The sequence below is a fragment of the Misgurnus anguillicaudatus genome, chromosome 22 (genome assembly GCF_027580225.2).
Source record: "Misgurnus anguillicaudatus chromosome 22, ASM2758022v2, whole genome shotgun sequence".
Classification (NCBI taxonomy): domain Eukaryota; kingdom Metazoa; phylum Chordata; class Actinopteri; order Cypriniformes; family Cobitidae; genus Misgurnus; species Misgurnus anguillicaudatus.
In genome coordinates, this window is record NC_073358.2 from 7,733,402 (window position 1) to 7,745,968 (window position 12,567).

At 37.9% G+C, this 12,567-nt stretch overlaps 1 protein-coding gene across 3 annotated transcripts in view; it reads left to right on the forward strand.

Annotated features, from left to right (window-relative positions):
* The window catches only part of rgs3b (regulator of G protein signaling 3b), a 65,135-nt gene that overhangs the window by 28,070 nt on the left and 24,498 nt on the right, over positions 1 to 12,567 (forward strand). For all 3 annotated transcript variants that reach the window (XM_055200618.2, XM_055200619.2, XM_055200620.2), the window contains 6 exons: positions 2,980 to 3,061; positions 3,634 to 3,739; positions 3,939 to 4,305; positions 5,133 to 5,181; positions 6,578 to 6,834; positions 7,793 to 7,876. In XM_055200618.2, the coding sequence (XP_055056593.2) occupies positions 2,980 to 3,061; positions 3,634 to 3,739; positions 3,939 to 4,305; positions 5,133 to 5,181; positions 6,578 to 6,834; positions 7,793 to 7,876 (945 nt within the window). The remainder of the gene's footprint in view (positions 1 to 2,979; positions 3,062 to 3,633; positions 3,740 to 3,938; positions 4,306 to 5,132; positions 5,182 to 6,577; positions 6,835 to 7,792; positions 7,877 to 12,567) is intronic.

The window sequence follows — 12,567 nt, forward strand, 5'->3', positions numbered from 1 at the left end:
AGAAATTCAGAATATTGAAATTTAAAGGAATAGTTCAGCCAAAAATGAAAATTACCCCTTGATTTGCTCACCCTCAAGCTATCCTTAATGTTTATGATTAACTTTTATCAGATGAACACAATCTGAGTTGTATTAGGGGGTGTCCTGGCGGTTTCAAGCTTTGTGGTGGTAGTAAATGGTGCTTCTGATTTGAAGCCTCAATAAAGTCCATCCATCCTTCACAGAAGTAATAAACACAACTCCAGGGGGTTAATAAATGCCTTCTGAGGGCAATTGATGCGATTTTGTAAGAAAGATTTTAATATTTAAAACTATACAAACTAAAATAACTAGCTTTCAATAACGACCAACATGGGTTCACAAGAGAGTGTGCTTCTAGCGTTTGGCGTAGGATAGGGCTGTCACAATGATTAAATAATTGTCTCATTACCTCATTGCATGATTTCAGATCACCGCGATTATGGCACATTTCTCTAAAAAACACAAGGGGGAGCTGTAGCGCCTGTATAGACCCCTTCACGGTTCACGTCACAGGCGGTTCCCACTGCGCATGTTGGGGTCAGAAAAGCCATTACAGCAGATTTAGTTGCGTATTATTCGGTATCGTCAAAAATGCTTAATTACGTCGTGGGCTGTGAAAATCGCACCAGGTCTTCCGTTAAGTTTTCGCGATTCATGCAGAATCTCACAAACAAAAAAATACAATTAAATGCAAGCAATTAACGTGCAGACCGGAACAATGCAAATATCAAAGAGGCTTGTGCTTGTAGTGCTCACTTCATTTGAGGTAAGTCATCATTTTTCAGCCATGTTAGATTAAATTATAAAGCCTGGGTGGTATGAACAGTTTGACCCCATGCTGCGCGCGCACCATTCAATGTTTACAAACCTTGAAGGGGTCTATAAGCAAGACAGTATCAGATTACTTTTAAAAATGTGTTATGTGTATAAATATGTACTGCCAGATAAACCTTGCAAAAGATTTCATTTAAAAAATCACAACAATCTGTGAAAATTATTTCATAAAAAAATGTATGAGATGTCAAACAATAAACAGGCAAATAATCGTCATAATTTATTCAACAATAAACCGTCCGCCAACCGTCATTTCATCATCGTGACAGCCATAGCGTAGGATGTACGAGATGTAGATGAGACGAGAAGCAATGTCATACACTAGACACGCAATCTCTTGTGAACATGCATTGTTTTTTGGGCTTCGGATCGGAGGCACCATTTACTACCATTGTAGAGTTGGAACAGCCAGGACGTTTTCTAATATAACTTTGATTGTGTTTGTGTCTTTTGCTTTTTGGCTTGTTTGGAGTGAATTGCTTCGTGTCTAGTGTTAAAAACTTTTCTCGAATAGTCTCTGGGAGTACACTGAGGGATATGCGTCATTTTTTGGGCTTTGGATCGGAGGCACCATTTACTACCATTATAAAGTTGGAACAGCCAGGACATTTTCTGATGTGGCTTTGATTGTGTTCATCTGAAAAAAAGATACCATACATCGAGGATGGCTTGAGGGGGAGGAACTCATGGGGTAATTTTCATTTTTACCAGAACTGTCCCTTTAAGGATGCATTTTAAGGCTTACGTGTAAAATTGGGACATATTTACATACAACTTGGATGTCTGGTCACCTTTTGGATTAGTGGTTCTCAACCAGAGGACAAGGCCCCCAAGTAAATGGTCAAGGGCCCATCAATTTTAAATGTCCTAATAATTTAAAGTAAATAATTTTGTCTTTAAAGAACATAATGAGACAGTCCTAATCTAGAGAAAAGCAGGGGGTTTACATGCACAGCCAAGCTCCCCCCGACTATTGTTTTACACAGTGGATAACATTGGCAAACAGCATTGACCTTGTAAACCCTGTATGTTGTTTTTTACTTAGAGATATTTAATCATGTTTTATTTACTTCGAAACGATATAGGTTATACAGAATGTATAGCGACAGATATTTTGGTTATTGATGATGGTAAGCACACAGTTGACAGTACTCATTGACTTCCATAGGATTAGTTGTCCCTTCAATGGAATTCAATAGGCAATGTCAACTGTGTGCTTACCATTATTTATCAAAATATATATTTTTTGTGTTCAACAGAATAAAGAAACTCATAGAGGTCTAGGTTTCAGATTAAATGATGACAGAATTTTCATTTTTGGTTGAACTATACGTGACATAATGAACATCATAAGCCAGTAATACTTGGAACCTTGTGCTGCACTGCTCACACAGGTGAGCATCATTGTTTTAAACATTTAAAGTGGGAAAACACAGCAAACAGGAATGGTAAAAGAGGAAAAATAGTTTCAGGGCAGTTCGATTTAGGTAATTATTTCATCACAGTAATGAATGAAGCTTGTAAATGGGGGTGACCGTGTGGACCCAGAAGAGAAGAATGTGCTGGGACCGTTCTAAAGCTGTCATCGCTCTCGCTCGCTTTCTTCTCTTTTCCTCTCTAAACAGGCCGCTTTGTTGTTGTGCGGTCAATGTCGTGTTAAATGTGAGACACTGCCCCCCCGCGCACATTTTCTATTTAGTTTGGCTTCAGGTTCTGTTGACATTTTGAACTTCTACTGTCCAAATATTCTCTCTGCGCTGTTTGTCAGTGGCACGGCGCTTTTCTGCACCCGTCATTTCCTTTTCTTGTCCAAGCTGGTTGATCACCCAGCAACCTCAGCTAATGTCTCCGCTTGAGGATTTTAATATCCCTGTGTTTGCTGCTATGCCGGGGTACAGCGCCGGTCCGGGGAATGTTTGTTTTTGACACATACACTCATCATTTAGGTTGTACTACTTTTACTGTGGAAGATCCATTTTTTCTAAAATTCCTGTGGTCATTAATTTTCATTAATCATTTTTATTAATGGATATTATGTTCTAGAAAAGGTTCATTAGGACTTGAGCTGACCCAAAACTTGGCTCCATTTATTTCTTGTCTAAATAAATGGCTTCTCTCACACAGGTGACCATTTTAAGAGGAAAGGATGGTTTCGGCTTCACCATCTGCTCTGACTCACCTGTACGTGTCCAAGCTGTTGATCCAGGTAATTTTTCATCTTACAGGTTTTCATTTTCCCCTTTCCTTGCTGTAGGAGAAGCTAATGGAGATAATAAAGAGATCGTATTTGTATCTTTTCTAACTGTGCGTTCACACCAGACGCGGAAGAGGCGGTAAGCGCGAGTGATTTCCATGTCCAAGTCAATGCAAAGATGCGAATAGGCATCCTGCGGCGCGGTGCGGCACAAATAGCGCGGTGCAGATGGCCCGTTTGGCGCGAATTAAGCTTTGCCATGGGAAACGCACAAGTTGAAAAATCTGAATTTTGGCAGATATTCGCGGCGCGTTAACCAATCAGGAGCGTGCTGTAGTTGTGACTTGATTACAGGAAGCGAGCGGAGTCGCAAAAGCCCCTCCCATGACGCGAATTTCTGCATGAATGTCTCGAATGACTAGAATTTCATGCGCAAATTAAACAAGCAAACTCAAAATGTTCAAGCTTCCAACTACGTTAGTAGCGCGTTTTTGCCGCCTCTACCGTGTCTGGTGTGAACGCACAGTTAGGCTTTATTTGACAAACATCTTACTATCTGGAGTGTCTTTATCTGTGTTGTTTAGATGGACCAGCTCACCAGGCCGGTTTACAACAGCTTGACACGTTATTGCAATTGAATGGCCAGCCAGTAGAGCATTGGAAGTGTGTGGACCTGGCCCATGCCATCAGGTTTGTAGCTGTCTATGAAATCCAGACTAAAGTCTCATAAAATAAGATTAGGAGCAAGGTTATATTTTCACAAAATGTTCTTTATTTTATATAAGATAATTTAAAGTAAAACACAAATAATGACTTTAGCTGAGTTTAAATGGCAGGGTCACATATTTATTGCTGATCATCATTGATCAAGAAAAATTTTTTCTTGAAGGAATTGTCGAAATGAGATCACAGTAGTGGTATGGAGGACGATGCCCGTTATGAAACCGTACTATGAGGGACTCATCCACAGGCCTTCCTACAAACCCTCCGGTTTCGAAACTGCCTCTTCTACCGTAAAGACACAAAACAAAACACCGCCGTTGCTCTCTCGACCCACCAATCACAAATCGGGTCGCCGTAAGAAAGGAAGTGCCCCTGAGAACACAGGAAATGGAGTAGGAGAGTCATTGTGGTCTTGGACTGAAAAACGCGAGAATGACTACAAAACGCGCACGCAGACCCTCAAAGGTACCCGAGTGACATCATCAAACGGCGACAACTACATCATCCTCTCACCTGTCAATCCTGGAAATCAGGTAGCAGTTTTGAAATACAACGCATGTGTATTTGACAATCACAGTCATAACCCTACCCACAGGAAAATTGTATTGCTCAGAGTTTGCGCTTTCATAGCTCTTTCAAAGACATTTTTTAGTTTTTTATTTTAAGTTTTACCTTTGTCTTGGATAAAAATCCTTGGAAATTTCCAAAGAGTATAGAGCTGATGTATTTAGATAAAATTGCTCTTGGATAATTTAGTTAATCTCAGATGTTGTACTTTATTGCAAATTTTAAACTAAGCAAATATGAGCACTATTTAAAACATTGCAGAGATCTCTTGTGACACTCTAGAAAAGATGCTTAAGAGATTAATGGAGAATTAGTCAAAGTTAGTTTGACTAAAGCAGTCTCATTAAACATGCTGTTTTGATTCTGTTGTTAATGTGACGTCACACTGATAAAGCCCCGCCCACGGCCACTGACTGACAGTCCTGCATAACCATAGTTTCCACTCTTAGTTAGTTGATCACAGTCCGCGATATCTCTATAATGAGATACTATTGTCTCAAACTATGTACATGAATCAGATCTATTTTACCCGAAAGCGCTCACTGTCTCTTTTAGTAAGGGAGTGAGTAGCTTATTTGAATTAAAAAGTACACACAAGAAAAAAGCTAATTTTTGCTCTCACCCAAAAGGGGCATTTTGTATTAAATGATATGTGTAATATTTTGAGCTGAAACTTTATAGACACATTCTGAGCACACCTGAGACTTATATTACGTATTACAAAAATGGGCATAATAGGTGCCCTTTAAGTCTGATGTAACTCATATGACCCTTGTGATGTTTCACTTTGCAGATATTGCAGCCTGTGTATTCTGACTCCAATGGAACGCTGGGAACTCTTGGTAAGTTTGCTTTCCTGTTTCTCTTTAGTGGTACAGTGACGGTATGGGATGTTAAACACCATTGTGTTTAAATATACAGCATGGGTTACCATATTCAGATTTCGCAATGTTTACCTGGAACTCCTAACTAAAGAATACTACTGTCATTTCCAGCATTATGGACACGTGACGTTTGAACCCACAATGACAGCTAAAATGTCTCAGTAAAAATAAACTTCTTACAGTTCGTAAATTGTTAATGCATATATTCTCACAATCTGGGGTATTGACAGGCAACACATATATATTCAAAATATATTTAGGCTCCTCCAAAAAACACAAATAGACAAGTGATATAGATGTGACAGGAAATGACAGAATATTCAGTAGATAGTACTGTGAACTTCTAATGCTGCGTTCACACCAAACGCGAATCTGGTGTTAGGGTTAGGCATCTGGTCCGAATGATTTCAATGATAAGTCAATGTAAAGACGCGTTTACGCGCGTCTGGAGGTCTCGCGGTGTGAATGAGGCGTTTAGCGTGGTGCGATAGACGCGAATCCGCCTCATCCTCGGTCTCGCGATGTGAATGAGGCGTTTAGCGTGGTGCGATAGACGCGAATCCGCCTCATCCTCGCGTCTAGTTCACGCGAATGACGCGAATTGACGCGCAATGACGCAAATTTAACTTTGCCGCTGGAAACGCGCGAGTTGAAAAATCTTTGAAAAAAACTTTGCCGCTGCGTTAAACAATCAGGAGCTTGCTCTAGTAGTGACGTGATTACAGGAAGTGAGGAATTTTCGTGTGAATGTCTCGAATGACTAGAATTTAAATAATAATAAATAAATTATTATAAATAATAAATGCTGATGTCCACATGATGATGGGGTCTTAAATCAACATAAAAACATCAATGTTTAAAATGTTGAAAATTGTATGAATTGCATTATGAGGCAAAACCAATGTTATGGATGTGACAAAACTCTGTGAGGGATGTGACACATCTGGTGCACACCTTGTACAAAACAGCAAATATCTATAAGTGGTTGCATACAATAAAGTTTAGACCCTAACATTTTCAGACAGGTCTGTTTTGGCTGCTTTCCACCAGAAAGAACCGGTGAATTAACGTGTACATGCAGCTCTCCTAGTATCGTGTCACAGTAACACCAGCCCCTGACGCAATCGGTTCTTAATTCTAGACCAGCAATGTTTTGGTGCTACTTAAGAACCACTTTACCTGGTTGAGAGCTAGTGTTTTGGGTGTTGAAAAAGAAAGAACTAATTTGAAATTAGAGATTAGTAAGAATGACCTTTGCGTGGAATTGCCCTACCATGTATTACCATGTTATAATGGTTTTACCATGGTGCAGGTAAAAATACTTTTATTCTAAGTGTTTGATGTCATTTTATAGGAAGGATCTATCAGACTCATCCAAACACAGGGCTGCGGCAGAGCCAGGGATACATGCAAGATGGGGGACTGCAAGGCCAGGCCACTTTATGTAGAACTATCAGCGGTAAGACGACTACAATGCCCCCCTCATCCTACAGACAGAGCTTTGCCAACTACCAGAACTGCACCATCGTCCAGTCCCACCTGCCACACTCCAACTACGGCACATACGTCAGTCTGGCTCCAAAGATTCTCATCTTCCCTGTGTTTGTACAGGTACGTTCAATATCTGTCCACTTACTGTCACTAAAGTTAAAAATATGCCACGTTTTGTCTTAAAACTGGCAGTGCAGTAAATCGATGTTTCCTTTCTATCAACTTGACCTCAATGTAGCGTGCTATAGAATTATTCTTATCCCCCTCCTCCCCAGCACCCCTGCCTAGATCTGCTACAACGGTTTTCCCTATTTCTTGCAGAAGCATGTATTCCTATCATCTGTAATTATGTGCAGGTTTCAGCAAAAGCCTTCATTTGGCCAGCAGTAGCAGCAGCATCAGCGTAGCAGATCTAGACTGCCACGATAAAGCTTATGTGCATGCTATGCCCCATTTAAATGCTTAAACTACATTCCAAGAGCTGATATGATTGAACTTAGTGAATGGTTAAGAAAATGGTAAAGCCATCGTTTAGCTGTATGTTTTACTAATAGTGGCTTATTACATTTGTAAGTGTGTACACTGTAAAAAATACTTTGCTGCCTTAAATTTTTTTGTTAAAACAACTCAGATTTACAAGTCATGTCAACAAAGATGAGTTGTCACAACTTATAAAATATAGTTGAGAAAAGTCAACTTAATTTTATAAGTTATAACAACTCACTTGTAGTTATAACAAGATAAATGATAGTAGGTTGAAATGACTTGTAAATCTGAGTTGATTCAACAAAAAATTTTAAGGCAGCAAAGTATGTTTTACAGTGTAGTTGCAAAATATGTTAAAATATAAGATTTAAAGGGATAGTTCACCGAAAAATGATTTTTTTCCCCTCATTAAGTCACCCTCAAGTTGTTCCAAACCTGTTATAAATTCTTTGTTCTGCTGAACACAAATGAAGATATTTTGAAAAAATGATCTTGGGCACCATTAAAATATATACAGATCAGTCTGTGCAGCGCTGTATAACGTTAAACACAGCTATATTCTTGCTAAAATGGATCTTTAATTGTGTTGCAGCCGTTGGATCTGTGCAGCCCTGAGAGAATCCTAATGTTATCGGAGGAAATGACTCTTCACGACAGTAAACACATTTGTCTTAAGGTAACACACTAATAACGCTCACTCTCCATTGGGTAAAGTTTTGTTGCTCTTTCAAAGCTCAGGAGACTTAAAGGATAATTCCGGTATTTAACACTTTGAGTCTCATTTCTGGTTTGTTTTGGATTGACTACAGTGATGGACACAGAAATTTTGACAATGGGTCGTGTCTTGAGTTTTTGACTCGTTTAGAAGCGTCTCTTGACTGCTTCAGAATGGAAGTCAATGGCCATGCACAAACATGTCATTAAAACAACACTTAACGTTCATTTTCAAAACTGTGCTACTCACCGAGTGGTTCGTGGTGTTCGTTGATGATTAAAAACAAGTTGTGTAGCGAAATACAGTTTCTGCCGTGTTTTATTTGGCATTTTGTAAAATTCCATTGACTTCTCTGGAAGACTCATTGCTCGCTGATATATCACTCCCCGCCAGAAACGGAAAAGGGGTCTGTTTACATGTGGTTGTAGTTTTTTCGCTCGGTTTCTCTTAGAATAAATTTTTCCCATATTTGTAGGGCTGGACCAGAATATTCAAATATTCGTTGAGTGGGTTGACATTCGATTTTCAGTTTTGAGATTCGAATATATATATATAAATATTTTACAGCGTTAATGCAGAGCTTTTGCCAAGCAGGAAGTGCGCTTCACGCTCCCGCTCTATAGGTGGCGCAGAGAGACCAACATCCATAGCCAACAGCCACCAAACGGCACCAGTGGAAGATCGCCTCAAACGGAAAACGCGCTTCCTGCTTTGGCATTCACGCTAATAATGTTGTAAATAACATTTCATTTCTTGCAAAAACTGATCGATTGGCTTCACAAGACGTCAATATGTCACACGGAGTTATGGGGGATTACTGTTGTATTGGATATATATGCTTTAGCTCTTAAAGTGTGCGGATCTGTTGACTTGCATGACGGAGCACTGGGGTTTCTGCAAAATATCTTCTTTATTGTTCTGCCGATGAAAAAAACATATTGGATGGTGTAAGTGTTATAAATAAACTTGATTTTGAAAAAATGCTACCGTTTTATTACAGTTTGTTGGACTACGTTCATTCATGCTTCAGACTCAAATATAGAGCGGAAGTATATACGCGGTTGTGAGGTATCTGAAAAAATAGTTCCACTATAGCAAATAACACAGATTGAAATCATACATTGCGCCAATATATTTGTTTTTAATCATCAACGAACTCCACGAACCACTCGGTGAGTACAGTTTTGAAAATGAACGTTAAGTGTTGTTTTAATGACATTTTGTGCATGGTCATTGACTTCCATTCTGAAGCAGTCAAGAGACGCTTCTAAATGAGTCGAAAAATCAAGACACGACCAATTGTCAAAATTTCTGTGTCCATCACTGTAGTTCATCCAAAACAAACCAGAAATGAGACTCAAAGTGTTAAATACCGGAATTATCCTTTAATTATATTCATGTTAATACCTTTTGACTATTAATTGGAGACTTTAATATCCTGGCTTATTTAATCACAATTTGTGATCTCTTATAAAACTATAGCGGCACACTTGTGATTATCATTCCTTTTCTCAGAAATAAATAAAAAAATAAATTGCTCTGTATTTTAAGTTACTGTCTATGAGACACAATTGAGATATTAAAGGGCACATGTTATGCAAAATCTACTTTTACAAAGTGTTTGGACATAAATGTGTGTTGGCAGTGTGTAAATAACATCTTTTTCTTTTTTAATCACTATTAAAGCAAAGCAGTCTCATTAAACATGATGTTTTGAGTCTCTGTGGGGCTTTTCCAATGCATAGGACCCCACAGGTTGGGTCGGGTCAGTACGTAGTACCCAATACTTTTTTTAGTCCCACCTCGGTTGGGGTTCCAAGCAAGCTGAGGTGATACTAAAATGTGACATGAAAACACTGTAGATCACTGATTGGTCTGAGAGAATCGTCAATACTAGCGTCATTGCTAGCACAAGATTAGCTTTACCTTCGTGCTTGCGCTGTCTCGAGCAAACCTGTTGTCATCTGTGCTTTGTTGTAAGTTTCCAAACTCCCTTTTAGCGGCTAAAACATCCACCGGCTGAGATTCAGGAACACCATACCAGTGTTTTCCTTGCAGTTTGTGCACTGCATTTTTGCATATTATGCATATTGTATGGGAAACACTGCATTCCAACGACGTTCGCTCCCACTTTTTGTATGATGTCACAGCAGTAGGCAGGGCAAATATAGAAACACGCCTATAATCCCTACCACTCTGAAGAGGTACAGATGTGGCCCTTAAAAATGCGCGTCTCTGAGAGCAGAATGCCGCGAGGACTTCCGAAATTCTGCGAGATCCCGCAGAAGGGGGGTTCGGTGGGGGATGCAGGAAATACAAAAACCTGTAGATGGCAGTCGTGTTTCATGTAGGCCATACTGACGACAATTTGTGTGCTTAACTTCATGCTGAGCGTATACTCTATGATATTGAAGTAACATGACACGGATTTTCTGTGTTTAGGAGATACTCTTTGATGCCATACAAATGCAGGCTTTTTTGGCAAACCTTTCGTTGGCGAAGTTTTCTTTGCCAGTTACATAAACAGTGACATATTCTTCATAAAATTTCGACTCAAACGCGCATCATTTGTCTTATTTTTTTCCGTGTACTTACAGTAGAAGAGACGTGATGTATGATAACTGAGTCTTATAACAAAATAACTCGCGAAGACCTTTGAAGAGACCGAGCGCATTTACGCAATATCATTAACTAATTTATCTAATTTTACATTTAGTTCATTTTTGCATCTGAACGTTTAATAGCTTTAACATGGTTGTGTTGCGCTTTTCTGCATTACTGAACAGTAGGAATATAAGTAGAAATATAAGAAAATATAAGTTAAGCGTGTTGTGTGTATTTCCTAATTATAAGCCTTTGGGAAATTGCACCAAATCTAAACGTGCATAATAAACATGAACATGTCATTTAAATAAGCGAAAAATCTTTTTTATGAGCTCAAAATTTTGAATATAATGTGCTATTGCAAAAAATTGAATAAGAAGTGTGCACATCCAAAAATATTATGAGACAGGTGCTCGATCACAAAAACACTAAATCACGAAAAAACAAAGAACGGCACACTGCTACTATAGCTCTCAATATTTATTATTTAAAAGACAACGTTTTGGTCGAAACGTTGTCTTTTAAATAATAAATATTGAGAGCTATAGTAGCAGTGTGCCGTTCTTTGTTTTTTCGTGATTGCAAAAAATTGCCCATCTCTAAAGGAGAATATTCATCTTTAAAGTTGAAGAAACCAAAAAGTATGTACTGATAAGCATTCGTCAAACATAAATAAATAAATATATATATTAGGGATGTGCCCGAAGCCGAATACGTTATTCGCAAGGGCACGGATAATGGCTTTAAAACGAATAACGAATTCATCCGAATAGCAGAAAAAATATTCGGCCAGACATTATCAAGTGTTTACAGCTAAATTATAAAGCCCTTAAAGCACGCATAATATGTGTGTTAAGTGAATGAGTGTAATCTATAAAATTACATGAATGAATGACATTTTCTGCGCGTCCCTTATTTAGAAACTCGAGATGTTTTGGAAATAGTTTTAAAACGCTCCTAATATCAAGCTTCTTTTAATCCAACTGTAAAAAATTACCATTTTAGTTTTTTTGTTTTATTTAATTACACAAGACCAGAAAACCTTGATAAAATGCTGCACTCTGATAATAAAATATTCGTTAATAACTCCGTGTCTCCGTGACTTCGGTCACAGATGATCTTTAAATTACTTCAAGTTAAAGCCAGCTTCATTGTCAATCTAGGTGAATATAAAATAAACAAGTAAATAGATAAAAATATGAAAATGTAACATTTTAAAAGCAAAATGTATACTGAAGATTATTATGACATGAATTGCAATTAACATAAAAAACTTAGTAAATAACAGCTGAAACATTTGAATTACAACTTTCTAATTACCTTGTTTAAAATAATTTTGCTTGTTTTGAACTAAAACTGACTTTAAATAATAGAGAATACTGTTATTTAAAATTATAAACGAATATCTGATTATTTATTAATTTAGATGAAGATTAATGAGAGAGTTTTTTTTAAACAATTCGTTCTGTTAGCGCAAACGCTGTAGGCTATGGACATATTTAATAATGAGCTTAACAAGTTTTTTGTAATGCTTAATATGCTTTCGTAAATTCTTGCCAAAACAGATTTTTTTACTATTCTGTCTGCAGGTACTTGCGTGTCTGTGCGTTGGTTTCGGATCTGTCAGTCAGTACGAGTCTTGTTGATCTTAATAACTTTTTAACATAAATCAGTCCCGAACTTTATCTCTCTTAATAACTTTTTAAACATCAAGCAAGTTCCGGATTTTATTTTCAAATTCCTGCATGTTTTTAAACCGAAACCAAGATGTCAGACATGACATGCATCTTAGTATTAATCATTTCACTCTCAGAAAACGTATTAGATGTTTAATTAATAGGGTATTTGAAAACATCCCACTCATTTAGACAGAATGGGTCATATATGTAATGTGCTGAAAGACACAATAAACGCTTACAGCGCTCTCAAGTTCAACGCAGATAGGCACAAGCTGTATGAGGGTTTGAAAATTAGAAGTTTGTTTTCCATGCCTATTATGAATGAGAATCAAGTTATTTGTCTTTTTGATAAAAAAATGTGTAATATTA